General features: G+C 42.3%; 1 protein-coding gene across 4 annotated transcripts in view; it reads left to right on the top strand.

Moving 5' to 3' along the window:
- MTF2 (metal response element binding transcription factor 2) overlaps positions 1 to 5979 on the top strand; it is a 33050-nt gene extending 27071 nt beyond the window's left edge. For 3 of the 4 annotated variants that reach the window (XM_083157085.1, XM_083157086.1, XM_083157083.1), the window contains 3 exons: positions 2966 to 3027; positions 3104 to 3199; positions 3724 to 5979. In XM_083157085.1, coding sequence (XP_083013211.1) covers positions 2966 to 3027; positions 3104 to 3199; positions 3724 to 4075 — 510 coding nt within the window. In that variant the 3' untranslated portion in view covers positions 4076 to 5979. The remainder of the gene's footprint in view (positions 1 to 2965; positions 3028 to 3103; positions 3200 to 3723) is intronic. The other variant, XM_083157084.1, reaches the window with a different exon arrangement.
- Positions 5980 to 15047: the final 9068 nt, after the last annotated feature.

Below are 15047 nucleotides of genomic sequence, written 5' to 3'. Positions count from 1 at the left end.
GTCTACACGGACTGTTGGAGGGCCTACAACACCCAGCAGCTCCAGCAGGCCGGTTACGTTCACGGAAAGGTCAATCACAAGTACAACTTCGTTGACCCGGACACTGGGGTGCACACCCAAAATATAGAGCGCCTGTGTGGCAGCTGCAAGTGGCGTAATAAGCGCCAAAGGGGTACCGCGCGCCATCACCTGGACTCCTACCTCCAGGAGTTTATGTGGAGGCAGAGTTTAGGCACCCAGGACCCCTTCCTACGCATCCTGCATGCTCTGGCCCTGCTCCCCCTGGTCGAGAAGGCGGATGACAGCGCCGAGCCGGCCGACTCCTCTGCAAGTGCTGGCAGTGACGTCGACGCAGAAGCTCCTTCCTGTTCTCCCGACCAATCATGACTTTTTAATTAATGTTGGACTGTTTCTTACGCTGATTACTTACATGTTATTCGAATCATTTATATTCTCAAGTTATCTTCCAGTTAAATTTCAACTAAAAAAAGTTAACAGTTGCCGAAAAATGTCGTCATTACTGTCTCAGGTGTGTGAATGTGTTCCTGAATCAGCACCACTATCCACGCCAACCCGAAGCGTGGCGAGCGGTGGCGGTATGCATCCTACGACCTTTTCATACCCCCACTATCTACGTCGGCGTGGAGTTGGGAATAGAAAGTGTGGCGAGCCACCGAGCCCAAAGCGTGGCGAGCGAAGGGACGTGGACATCTGTGAAGCCCGCGAGGTGTACCCCTAGACCCAGCTAAATTTAGATGCTTTTGCGTCTAAATTTAGATGTACCCCTACACCCAACTAAATCCAGGCGCTTTAGCGTCTGGATTTAGATGCCCCACCACCTGAGCGGCTTGCAGGGATCCAGGCACCTGGATTCAGACGCTTTTGCGTCTGAATCCAGGCGCCCGCCTCCTTCTTAGCGGCTTGCAGGGAGTGTTAATCCAGGGGCTTTAGCACCTACATCCAGACTGCAACCCTTCTTAGCGGCTTGCAGGCAAGGCTGGATTCAGATGCTTTTGCGTCTGAATTTAGCGTGTACATGGGGGACACAGCGGTGTGCCGGGGTGTGTAGTTTAGAAGCCCCGGCACGTCCGCGTTGTGCCCGGGGTGTCTCCACTTGCCCCCGTTGTCAGAGCTGCCCAGGCGCTGCCTATTTCACTGTGGAACTACAAGTACCACAGTGACCTGTCAGCGCCTGGGCAGCGCGCTGTTAACATAGCTGTCAATATGTAGCTTACAGCTAGAGCGGCACCAGCACAGTCAGGCAGAGCTAGAGCGGCACGCACACAGTTAAACAGAGCCTCTGGCAAGCTGCCAAGTTTTGTAACAAACTGCGCGCGGCGCCGTGAAACTACACAAGTACCTTTTTTTTTTTTTTTTTTTTTTTTTAAGATATCGGTACACTTAGGTTGGCATGGACACTAAATGTTGACGTGCACGGAAAACTAACTTATGTCGACCTTTTCATCGGGGTCGACTATTATCGACCTTTTGATTGTAGACCTAGACACTGTAGATCTAAAAGACCATAACGTTTCATAGCACCTATGTCTCATGTATTTGAATACTGTAGACGACGAGGCATGTGTGTCCTATGGTTTCAGTGCAGACTGTTTGGCCATGTCAAAATGGCGGTCAGTCAAACCTGTGAATACACACGTGTTCAGACACAGGGACCATATCAAGATGAGGTTCTCTGAGGAGCGCTTCTATGGAACAACTGTGCCAGGCTACAGTCTGGTCTTCTGTTAATACAATACTTTTTGTAAAATCTAGGAGACAAGCCAAGTGTATGAGCCAGATCACTGCGCACACACACCCCTCCCCCCCTCCCCCCTTACACACACACACACACACACACACACCTCTGACTAAGTAGCGAGACACAAAAATACTGTAAATGTCAAATCCACATAAAAAAAAAAAAAACACTGAAAAAGCCAGAGCCACTTAACATTGACAGAGGTGGTACTGGTACTCAGCGTGGGCTGAGGACCTTTATTTAGGCTCTCTCACAGTGGAGGCTGCAGATGGAGCCAGTCGCATGGAAGTGCGGCACCGCTTCCAGACAGGGACCCAACCGTAGTAACGTGGAATTGGGGAAGTTAGGCAGGGTGGACAGGAGCAGGCTGGTGGCTGCCATTTCAGTTGGAGCACTAATTTAAATGCCTCTGCCGCAGTCGAACTCCCTCCTCATTGTGCTCATCTATTAAGCAGAGTACCTGGCATAATAGTTGGGCCAAAGCAGGTCACCATGGTGACAGGCCCCTGTGATTTATCAAACCCTGCATTAACACTTTACATTCAATTTTTAGAGAACTATTTTGGATGGAAATGTTAACCTTCAGCAATTTGGCCATTTCTAATGAGAACTTCAGTAGGCCGCTATAATACAGAAGTGTACCAAACATGGATGACTAACCTAAAGTGTTTTTGTGTACTCACCAGAAAATAGTTTTTCTGGGTTCATTTGATGATGGACTCACTGACTTTTGGTGGAGGGCCATAGAGGTCAAGGGTTACAGATCATGTTGTATGGTTTAGTTAATTAGTGCCTTGCTCCTGTACTAGCTCTCTATCCCCATGGTGCAACAGTGTCCTCAATTTGCACATTGACATCAAAATGGGCTCATAATTATGGGCCCATTTTTGGCTAGGTGTATTATGCCTAAAAAAAAACAAAAACACGAAATGGTGGTAGTGATGTATGTCCAGCCATTCAGTTTGTAACTTTCATGTTACAGGCTTGGTTTGAAAAAATGTCAGTAGCTGATTGGCTGGACATTTATCACTTTATCACCCTCACGTTTTTTTTTATAGGCTTAATATATCTGCCCCAGTGTCCCCCAACAGCAGAGTCTTGGGGCATAGATAGGAAATAATGTCTATGTAATTCCAAGCTAATAGTGTTCAAAATTGTGCTAAATGTGTTCAATATTTTAGCTTTTTTTTTTTTTTTTCATCTTAGAAAATGGAGACTGATCTAGTATTGGAGAAGACCAACATATTAGAATCACCAGATCAACGGAAGTAAGACACCGCACAATTTAAAAAAAACATTTTTTTATTATTATTTACATATATTTAATGTGTTTATTTGTTTCAGAAGAGTTGATATCACCACTTTCTCCTCGAGTAACTCTGATTTAGAGTCCAATGCTGCCAGTTCAAAAGAAACTACTACCTCAACCAGCCTTTCCAGGTACATTTATTTGTGTGTCTGTCTCTGATCCACAGTTTCCCAAATGCAGTCCAGATTTTAAGTATATATACATGGGTCAGATGGTTAAATCAAATTGACCTGAGGTTCTAATTAAGTCACCTGTGGCCTAGCATGGATATACTTAAAACTTGGACCGTTGGGCTGCCTTGAGGACTGTTTGGTCCAAATCCAACAGTACAAACCGAGTACAAAACTACTGCACAATACAATAAATAGCATTAAAATGGGAAGCTGGCTATAACCATTATGGCTACAAATAGGTTACAAAATGCTTGTGTTAATCTTGTAATCCTAATGTATTCTTTAAGAAGAGAACCTAACTTGTCTATATGCTGTGCAAATCCTCTTGTACATATAGTAGGCTAACCTTGTGCAGACGTTCAAACTCCAGCATTTCCCCTACATTGCATCTAATGTAATAGCCATTATGGCCGATCTAGGATGATACTGCTACTGAACTTGAGCACAAAAGCTACATAATATATTGTATGTTTTCTATGTAGTCCTCCGTCAGACATGAGAAGAGTGACACGCACAGGGAGGTCCTGGTCTACCGCTGTACCACCGCCTAGAAAGCGAGGCCGCCATCCTCGAAAAGCTCTCCAAGCTCACAACTCAGATATAGGAAGGAATGATGAAAGCAAAGAGGATTCTCACCTTGCTGGACTCGATACAGATATTGTCAAAAATGATCATGACTTACAGTTGCATCATCTGAAGAATTCCATTACCAGTTACTTCGGTGCAGCCGGGAGAATAGCTTGTGGTGAGAAATACCGCGTCTTAGCTCGTCGAGTCACGCTTGACGGGAAGGTGCAGTATCTTGTAGAGTGGGATGGAGCAACTGCCTCCTGACCGCTGTGCTGGACAACTTCATCCGCTAACTTTTTATTATTATTCAGGTTCCTTGAAGTTATAAATAACTTATTATTGTTCACCCCCTTTTTATTGGTAAATTGCCTCGAACACCTGCGGCAGTAAACGGGTGGTGGGACAGAGAAGATAATGGTCTGTTCTGAATGCATTTGTTTCACGACCGTTGACAGTGGTTATGAGAAGGAACATTGCTTTTAACCAAATATCTGCAGCAGTGCACATTTCTGAGAATGGCGTGGTTTACAGTATTCCTAATCAAGCATTAATGTTGTGTGTGTTTGTGTAATGTGGGTTTTGTACATAGTGTGGAGTCTAACCCCTCGCTGCTAGACATACCAACTCTGTTATGTTGTGCAGCTGTCAATGTTTCATTGCCTCTTCCCAATTCATAAGGTATAAGGTGCTTCTTCCTCTATCCATAGGGGACACAGGGATTGCCATTGGTCTAGCCTACAACTTCCACTTATGGAAATGGAGGCAATGATCTTGTTGACACCCTCTTTTGAAGTGGTACTTTTTTAAATTGGCGGTTACGTTTTAAAAATTCTAAGTTTGCCCTCGCATAAGATTAGTTAATGAAAGTCAAGGAGTAAGCTGTGAGCAAGTGCAGCCAGTGTAACTTTCTTATTGCACTGACACAGTAGTGTTACTATGTATTGTTTTGTATTCTTTGTTTCGTGCAGCTTAAGGGATCTAACTGGTATAAGGTCAAGATTAAATACCTTGCAGAGGAATGGATATTTGTATGTGTATTCCTGCTATTCTTGTGTAAGCAATAAGTAATTACCTTGTTGGAATAAGCCCCAGAAATCTAACTGACCTGTGCCGAAGTTCCCGGCTACAGCGGTAATCCATGTTATATTAATTTCCCTGTTCTAAAACCTCCTTATATTTTAACGGTCACTGTAATCATCAGATTGGCTACACTGGCAGCAGAGGGGTTAATTGATTGTGCCTCATCCCAATCAGAATCATTCCTGTTTCCTTCTATTGTAGTGTTAATGTAACGCTGTGTCAGTGGTGCTGTAGTCTGTTCTATCTTCACTCATACTAGACATTTGCTGGCTCTGTTGCCTTTTTAAGCAACGTATTTAAGAAATCTTTATCTTTTCCAAATCGCCTATGTAGGTAGCCTATCCTGTTTTATCTTTTTCTATCCAAATGTGATCTATGCAATTTTTTTTTTACTTTTTTTAAATTATGTGACGAGGACAGTTGAATACAATTGTGACTAATGTGTCAGGAACACTTGCAGTATTTACACAACCGCATTTCCCCCTGCCCAGTTCCAGAAGGGCAGAATTGTACAGCTATTCATTTTCTAGTGATATTTTCCTAATTCGCACATGAAGTGCTGGTGCTGATTTTCTACAAAAGAAGAAACTTCTACTCTTAATTATTGACCACTGAGTCGGGCTCTTGCCCAGCAGTGTATCGTGCCTGTATTTTAGACCTGCTTTTAGCCGTGTACATGAATGACATCTTTGTCCCCTTCTCTTAAAGCAAGGTTAGACAAGCTGTAACACACATCTGATTTGCTCGTCATCCAGTGGTTACGGCATCCATCAGAATTCTTACGTGGAGTTTTTTTTATTTTTAACATGGAAAAAAAACTATTTTTCAACTATCTGCAAGGTCAAAAAATAAAAGTTGTGTTCACCTTGATTTGTTTTGAATATTGTAAAAGTTTGTACAGAATATGCTTAAATGTCACTTTTTTAAAGACTGTTATTTTTCTTCTTAGAATTACAAGTCATTGATTTGCGTCACGTTTCATTGCATCTTATTTAAGATTAAGTGAAATTGCTACAGTCAGTAATACAGCTTTACTTTTCTTCCTCATTGCAACCCAATCATTAAAGTGCATTTCAGTAGAAAACCAAGTAGTTGTCTTTGTTTTAAGTCTCGACACTTCAATTCAAACCTATGGACATCTGAACTCTGGAAATAAAGCTAGTGTTTGTGTTCATTTATAGTTTACATGTGTAATAGCAAAATTTTATAAAACTAATTTTATTTCTTAGAATAAATGGAGGAGAAAACATTATTCGTATTGAAAATTCTTCTAGCATGCAGCAGGTCTGGTTATCCATTTGTATTGGTGTGATGAGTAACTAACAAAGGCTGCATTAAGGTGTATTCTACAACATTTTAAAGTTTTCTTTCTCTTCAAAAGTTCAATTTAGAGGTATGCTTACTTACCTGGTGCAACTGACTCTCCTAGAGGAGTAGGCTACCGTGTTTTCTTTACGTTTTGTGTTCACATGAGATGTAAGCCACTAGTGGTATACTAGAAATGCTAGGCTGCAACTTTAACTGCACAGGAATTGGTTTTACACAAGTACAAATTTTTCAAGTGCAACAAAACCTGGTGTGCGGAAAAGCCACCCCTGCTCACATCACGGCCATTTAGATTTGGTTGCTCACAGATGTACAAGTTTTGCACAGCCCATTAATCAAAATACACTAGCGATGTAGTTTTGTTTTTTTACTTTCTAAGCCAGGGCTCGACAAATACCAGGGGCCAGGTCACCATGGCGACCAGATTCTGCTACCTGGCGACCAGACTTTTTGCAGGGACAACGGAGGAAGCAGAATCTGGTCTTGGGCAGATCAGCACCATCGAGGTTAGTGGTTCCTGACTCCCTTCTCTGCCTCCTGACACCAGCGGCAGTGCGGGCAGTGATGCACTGCATGGATGTATTCAAAATTGAAGCAGGTCCACGGCTGTTTTGAAATTTCGCCCTGGCTCACAAGCCAACTGCGAGCTCCGATTGGCTTGCGAGCCAGCGCGAGATTTCAAAATAGCACAGAGGCGCGGATCTGCTCTGTGTATATGAATACAGCTGGGCAGGAGTCGGACACCACTCTCTGCCCGTCTGTCACTGCAGGGAGCCTCCTGGCACCAGCGGCAGTAGTGTCCGACCTCCTCCCTCTCGGAGTCCTGACACGATCAGTGGTGGTGCCCTACCCCCTTCTCCCGGCAGCTGAGTATGAATACAGCGGGGCAGGGCACCGCTGTCTGCCCGGCTGTCTCCGCCTCCTGAAACCAGTGGCTGCGCAGGCAGCGGTGTCAGACTCTACTTTTCCCTCTTCTGGCACCAGCGGCATCGGGATCAGTTTCTCTGGCTCCTACACTTTCATCCTGGCTCCTAGATTTAAAAAGAAATTGTCAAGCCCTGTTTTAAGGGTTATATACTGTTGGATTTCTTGGGGGGAAGGGGGGGGTGGTGTGGCATTGCCTCGGGCTAATGAAGGGTCCAGGGCTGGTCAAGTCTCCAATGGCATCTGGGGCGAAGGAGGGAGCCAATGCAGTGAAGACACCTGTCGGGTTTAACCGTGTAAGCGGCTGCTTTTTCAAAGGTGTTTTTAAAGGCAGTCCATATGGGGTTTAAATACCTATCAATATGGCTGCTAATCAGCACCTAGTATGTAAAATCAAACTGTAAATCCATGTTTGCACAATAATGAGAAAAAAAATATATATATAATTTTTTTTTTTTTTTTTTGTGGTCTGTACCAACGTGATTCTGTTTAGCTGCTCTGAATAATTAATTAGTTACTGCGCTTACGCTGAAGACAAAGCGCTTTAATGTTGGTTAAGTGGAGCAAAATTAAAATAAAATTTGAATAAAATATAGATCAAAAAAATAATTGCTAATAGAATTAATGCCAATAATGTTTACAGCTCTTAAAAGAGCTTTTTTTTAAACTTTAGATGAAAATGTACATATTCTGGGCGTCCGTTCTGTACTTTTTTTTTTTCAGTATCGAACATAGTAACAGAATGCTTTGTATGACATCATTATAACTTACATTCATTTCCAATTTTCAATTCTCAATTATATAACGTAAAGTATTGGTAAATGCTTGAAATGTAAAGGTCACATGACAAGTATTTTGTAAAAGAGCAGTCTACAATCCGCAATAATACAAAAAATCTGAACAAAATCAGGATTCATTTATCAAATGTGTGATAAAACATATGTTATATTTGTATGTGTAATTATCCGTTCTGTACTTTTAAAGTACGCATCGCATGCCTTGCGCATGCAATGCGATGTAAAGTTTGCACAAAAAGTATGTGCAGCACATACTTTTTGTATGGTACTATGAGATGCGCTGGAACGTGCATCTCATAGTACAGAACGGATGGAGAGTGTATGAGCTTCTTTTATCTTTATTCTCCATCTTGTATTTTTATATTTAGTTTTACTTTTTATAAAAAAAAAAAATGCCTCATATTTGAAATGCCAATGAAAGAATAAGTGAGCACATAAATGATCCTGTTTTTAACAAAAACAAAGTTTTTAAAGACATTTTAGAATAAAACCACACCAATCCTGAAGTGTGCATCCATTATTAAATGCCCCCAAGGCACGAAAAGCGTTGGAGAAGACACAGAGACCAGAAGCGCACACGGAGCTATCAAAGCTAAAACTGCGGTGATCCGATGAGAAGATGTACTACCAGATTTCCCTACGTACAGCTACGGTGAGTTAGTGTTCTCCATTGCACTACAGCAAATCCATCTGCAAAAGCACGGCACCTTCTGCACTTTGTACTAGATACAATGCACTGTGTATGGGCACCTTTAGAACAGGCTTTCCCAACCACGGTCTTCAAGGCAAACCAACAGTGCAGATTTCAGCACAGATGGTTTAAACAGAATCTCTAAGATAAGAATGAATTCACCTGTGCTCAAGCCTTGAGTGCTGTGGTTAGGAATGCCTGCCTTAAGCTGGCCATACATCAGAAAGCCTGGTCTTACAATCATGATTGTGTCCAATTTCCCTTCCATTCCCCAGCAGTCCTTGGTGGTTTTTGGACACGCAATGCACAATCTGTCATACAATCCATCTGCTGTATGATTGAAGCTTCATTTAAATAGGGGGCTGGCCTACTAGGATCAAAAGTATAGGAGTACCAAAAATCATTCTTTTGGTTAACAGGTTGCCAGCACCTACCAATCTGCTCACATCTGCTGTGTTATGCCATTATTAAATAGCCCGAATGCAGCAATCCTCTGAAAACTGTTTTCAGAGTAGCAACTGAATTGTGCAACAGGACGTCCACCGCTCTTTTCAGCCGCCCGCCTATCTGCCACTGGACACTTCTGTGGCTCCCAGCATCTTCACTACCATGGGTCGCCCGGAAGCTGCACCTCTTTTCTCTATTAGTCAGGGAGGGAGTGTCGCATGACTCTAATTGTATAAGCCATCTAAAGACCAATTTCATGTGCTTAAAAGCACATGCAAACTGCTCCCAATCCCAACTTATCTGATGTGCAGCATGTCAGATCAGAGGACCAATTCCCCAATCTCCCGGGGCCGGAATTGTATTATTGTGTGCGCACAATCTGCATACAATCCATTAAGATTGTATGATTGGGTACAATGTGTTTCTGATGTATGGCTACCTAGAAATTATCACAAATTGCTCTGTGTGCACCCTATAGCAATGCGCTGTCCTGCATGTTGCTATCACCTGCTCAGATCTTTAGCACATGCAGGCAAAATCTAGTTAGATTGCCTAGTAAGTGCATACAAAACATTAGGTTAGCACTCATTGCTATGCGAGTATGGGCAATTTAGACACTGGGAAATCGCCTACCCTAGATTACTTTGCACACATCTCAATATGTGTATGGGGCTTAACAACAATTCAACAAGAGCAGACTACTGTGCCCTATTGTACAACATTAACAGATTACAAAAAAACAACAACTCTAACTTCTAAAGCTGGGTACACAGTACGTAATATGCACAATCAATGTTATCATCCTAATTTTCCTTGAATACCTTGGTGTATCTGAATCAACGATGAAGTGCATACACACTAAGTGATTAAACAAACGATAAAGATAACATGAAAATATTGTTATTCACATTGCTTACACGCTGAATGATATGACCCTAGTCATCAACAACATAGGCAACTTTTGACTGCATGCTCTGACAATGGGGGTTAGTTAATGACCGGTGTGAGTATACATCAATAACAATACTGTGGGTACATGCTAAATGATATACACAATAATATTGCTAGTGATGTTGCTATCGTGCATATTGTTAAGGTGCCCATACACTGCCGCGATTTCGGCCGATCGCGACCAATCGGCCCATTAAATCGGACCAAATTTCCTCTCTGACATGCAGTCGGGTCCGATGCGCGGTCTTGTGATCATTGGACCTGACCAGGTGGCAGTTTGACCACCTGTTCCGGGACCCCCCTGCGGGCGGGAAGCAGGGACGCATGCAATCCATCACAACGGATCACATGCATCCCTGCCGCCAGGAAGGTCCCGGCGGCTTGCAGGGGTATCGGGTGTCCGAACACTGCTGCGAGATGTCGCAGCAGTGTATGGGCACCTTAAGACAGGATCTTACAGTGTGTAAACAGCTTAACATCCAAGGTGGCGGTGGGGACTAAATAAGGGATATATTCCCTGTGTGTGGTAATGGTTCTTAATTAGAATGGGAAAACTAGTTGTCCAAAAGTAACATGTTTAAAAACAAAATCATTGCTTTTGAATGTATGGACAGGTGCCCAGATCAGAGGCTGCTGCACCGCCCAGTAGGCACTATCTTTGTGGAATACATGGACTCATTATGACAAACTGGAACAACTTGTTTGAACATAAATTACCAAATTACAGAAAATCCATCTGTCTGGGTGCTGTCCAACCTCTCGCTTATTGTATAAAGCTTAACCCCTTCCCGACATTGCCTTTTAAGGTAATTTTTTTTTTTTTTTTCCTCCTTGTGTTCAAATAAGCGTAACTTTTTTAATTTTCCGGCTATATAGACACATGAGGGCTTTTTTTTTGCGGGACAAGTTGTACTTTCTAATGGTACCATTTACTATACCGTATAATATTCTGGGGAATCAGGAAATAATTCAATGTGGGGTAAAAAAAAAAAAAAACGCAATTCCACAATTTTTTGCGCTGGTTACGGTTTTTTTGGAGTTCATAGTTCGTTTAAAATGATGGGTTATCTTTATTCTATGGGTCGTTACGATTCCGGTAATACCAAACTTATATAGTTTTCGTTACATTTTACCACTAAAAAAAAAAATAGAAAATGTTACGGTTTTTCGAATTTGCGTCGCGTCGCCATGTTCTGCGGCTTATAACTTTTTTATTTTTCCACCTACGGACCTGGGTGAGGGCTCATTTTTTGCGGGCTGAAGTGTACTTTTTAATTAATACCATTATGGGATATGGGCGACTTTCTGATCTCTTTTAGCTATTTTTTTTTTGGGTAGGCGATGCGACCAAAAAGCGTAGTTTTGGCGTTGGGGATTATTTTCCGTTTACGCCTTTAACCGTGCGGGATAACTAATGTTATATTTTAATAGATCGGACTTTTAGGAACGCGGCGATACCAAATATGTTTATTTTTTTTATTATTTATTTATTTTTATTTGGGAAATGGGGAAAGGGGGGTGATTTGAACTTTTAATATTTTATTATTTTTTTTTTATTTTTAAACTTTATTTTTTTTTTTTTTTTACTTTTACTACAAGGCCCCCTAGTGTACTTGACCACTAGGGGGCGCGATCGCCTGTACTAGGTTCAGCCATAGAGCTCTATGGCTGAACGTAGTGATTTTTTGCACTTCCTATTACATCCTGCCTGAGGCAGGATGTAATAGGTATGAATACACGGACAGCACAGGGGTCTACATTAGACCCCTGGCTACCATGGCAACCGATCGGCACCCTCCGATCGCGCTGCGGGGGGCCCCGATCGGCGCCGGAGGGGGGCGCCCCCCCCTCCGATCAGCTATTTAAGCACTGCGGGCGCTTTGCCCGCGGTGCTTAAAGGGTTAAACGGCCGTGATCGGCGAACTCGCCGCTCGTGGCCGTGAGAGCAGGGACATGGCTGTAATATACAGCCATTACCTGCTCTCTATCAAGCCAGCTCACTCCGTGAGCTGGCTTGATTCACCCCCAACCGACATATGACGTAAATGTACGTCATATGTCGGGAAGGGGTTAAATTGCTTGATTTTGATTCTTGGCTGGGCCCAAAGTTCCTTTAATCGAATGAAAGCATGTGTCGGGGTACATTTAATACACGTAAAGGGCAAGGTTTTGCCAGTCGCACAGGAAAATAAATATCAATGTATAGTTTTGAGACCCCTCGTTGGTATATATTCACCAAGCTGTGATGGTATAGTTTTGCGGGTGTACTACCACTGGACAGTTTAGAAAAAAGAAGAATGTCTCTGTGTGATGCACTGGAAAGAATTCAATAAAATGTAACTTTTATTTATGTTGTGAAATGTAAGACACAAGACATGCATACAAAGACACAGAAACTGAAAAGGATATTAATCCTCACACAGTGGGGCTCCCGTGTCGTATCTCCCTTCATATATATGATTGATAACTTCAATATTGGTGCGTGGTTATTGGACCAGTGTATTTATCACACTGTATGAATGAATAGTATATTCCTATTCTCAAAACCCCCAAATCATATGTGGACAATTGCTGTTCCCTTATCTGGCGTTTGCATACGTTCTGTAATACAAGATCACAGTTCAGTGCTGTATACGCCAAGAAATGTTTTTATCACTTCCACGTTTGTGGGGGAGCAAGTAGAGAGGACGCTGGTATACTCCTTTATACTATGATATATACGTTTTAGGGTTTTTATTAATCGATAGTGGCTAAATGTTATCAGTTTATTCACAAATCAACATATACAAGTGTGCATGCAGCGTATTTGATCTTATGTGATCTTGTATTACAGAACGTATGCAAACGCCAGATAAGGGAACAGCAATTGTCTACATATGATTTGTGTTTTTTTTTTTGAGAAAAGGAATATACTATTCATTCATACAGTGTGATAAATACATTGGTCCAATAACCACGCACCAATATTAAAGTTATCAATCATATATGAAGGAAGATACGACACGGGGGTCCCCACTGTGTGAGAATTTAATATCCTTTTTAATTCACTGTGTCTTTGTATGTATGTCTTGTGTCTTACATTTCGCAAAATAGGTTATATTAGATTAAACTCTTTCCAATGCATCACAGAGACATTCTTTTCTTCTTTTTTTCTAAACTACATTTAATACACAGTAGTGAGTTTCCTCCCACCTCAAGCTGCCACTCTCTCCCCTCCACAAAGATCTGCTGGGCAGCTATTTTCAATGTGTGTCACAGAGTAGTTTTGTATTTTCCCTGTATAAAGTAACTCACTATAGTCAGTGATTTCCCAGGCATACGCTCCGACTATTAGGACAGCCACCGGCTTTACAGCACTTCCAGGTTTAGCCGGTACTCTTGAAGAGTCATTTGCACTATGCCGACCTCAAGGATCTTTATCCAGGTTCCTGTCTCAAGAGTTATGGATTCCTAGGCCACCTGTTACCTGATTTTGGTGCTGTGGCTTCGTATATGAATGTTTTGCTTATCCTGGCCCAGTTACCAGATGTCTTTAAGGTACACATCTGTATAACGGTACTTCTTTGCCAGTCTCCCAAGTAATTGATGGAAAACCACCTGGTCTCAGGAGATGTTACATTGGAAGCCTTGCAGGATTCCAGAGTTCATGGGGGTGTTCCTCTCAGTGTACAGCCGCCACCTTTTGCCAAGAAAGATTTGTCTATTCTGATATCAATGCATGAGTTCAGTACGCTATTTGCAGTTCCAGGATCTCTCTTTGGAGGAGTATGCTCCCGAGAGCTTTAGGCTCTACTGGTGGATGCTCTAGCACAGTTCTGGCCAATCTGTGGCTCTACAGCTATTGTGAAACTTCACATCCCAGCATGACCTGCCACAGTTTTAGCATTTCCTAATAACAAAACTGTAGCAGGGCATGCTGTAACTTGTTGTTTTACAGCAGCTGGATAGCCGCAGGTTGTCCAGGCCTGATTTAGCAGTACAGAGGATGTTTTTGCTCATAAGGATCTTTATCTGATCTCAGGGATCCTGCAGATCCATTGCAGATTGACATTGGAATAATGCAGGGTGTTTGTCGTGGTTCAATCTTGAAATTGCCGTTATGGCCAGGTTTTCTATACAGACACTTCTGTATCTGCATCTTAAGGCCGGTGCTTCTGTCTAAAACTGGCCTGTCTTGCTTAGGTGGGGGTGGCTCTTGACATCTTAAGAGCAAAGGTTGACCACGCTTGATGCCTAAAAAGCCACATTTGAATTTATATTAATGTTTGCGCCATTCTACAACGGGTTATAAGCCCTGGTTATCCTGGCACTATCGAACCATTTCCCTTTCTACAAGTGATTTCGGCCTCTGCCCTCATTCTTCCAGGTAGTTCTCTTTATAGGTCCGTCCACAGTTTGTTTCTTTGTTTGCTCCATGGGACCTGTGCTTGGTACTTAAGGCCCCCATACATTAGTCCAACTTGTCCGAAGGACAAATCGGGCTCGATTGTCCCAGCAGCATCCCGGGAGGTGTCACTTGCGTTTAGGCACTTCATGTGCCAAGTTTTGCATGTGATAAATCGCATGCGACTTATCACTTGCAACTCACATGGTGTTTTTTTTCTTATGTTTTTCTATGTATTTAACTGTAGGAGAGGATTAAAAGTTAAGTTTTAAATAATAATCAGATCACATTTTGCAAAAGCATGCCCCATAAACAAATAACTTTGTTTGGCCCTTGAAACATTTTTCTGAGTACTTTGTATTATGTTCCTGGGAGTATCTCCAGCGAGTAGATACTATACCATAATTTATTAGATATGCTGGTTTGAAACATAAAATATTAATTTATTGCCCTGTGCGGGATGACATGTTTTATGTGTGTTTGTTTTGTACCAATCAGGAGATAGTGATATAAGCTTTCATTTCTCCAAATACTTTGCTAGAGGAAGTCACTCAAGAACAGGACCCAGTGAAGGTAGCTGCAAGTCTGAAATATAGGTACTTATGTAATATCTGGGCTCCCGTTTTTCTTATGAGA

This window comes from Crinia signifera, chromosome 8, assembly GCF_055691185.1.
Source record: "Crinia signifera chromosome 8, ASM5569118v1, whole genome shotgun sequence".
Taxonomy (NCBI): Eukaryota; Metazoa; Chordata; class Amphibia; order Anura; family Myobatrachidae; genus Crinia; species Crinia signifera.
This window is presented reverse-complemented; position numbering and strand designations above follow the sequence as displayed.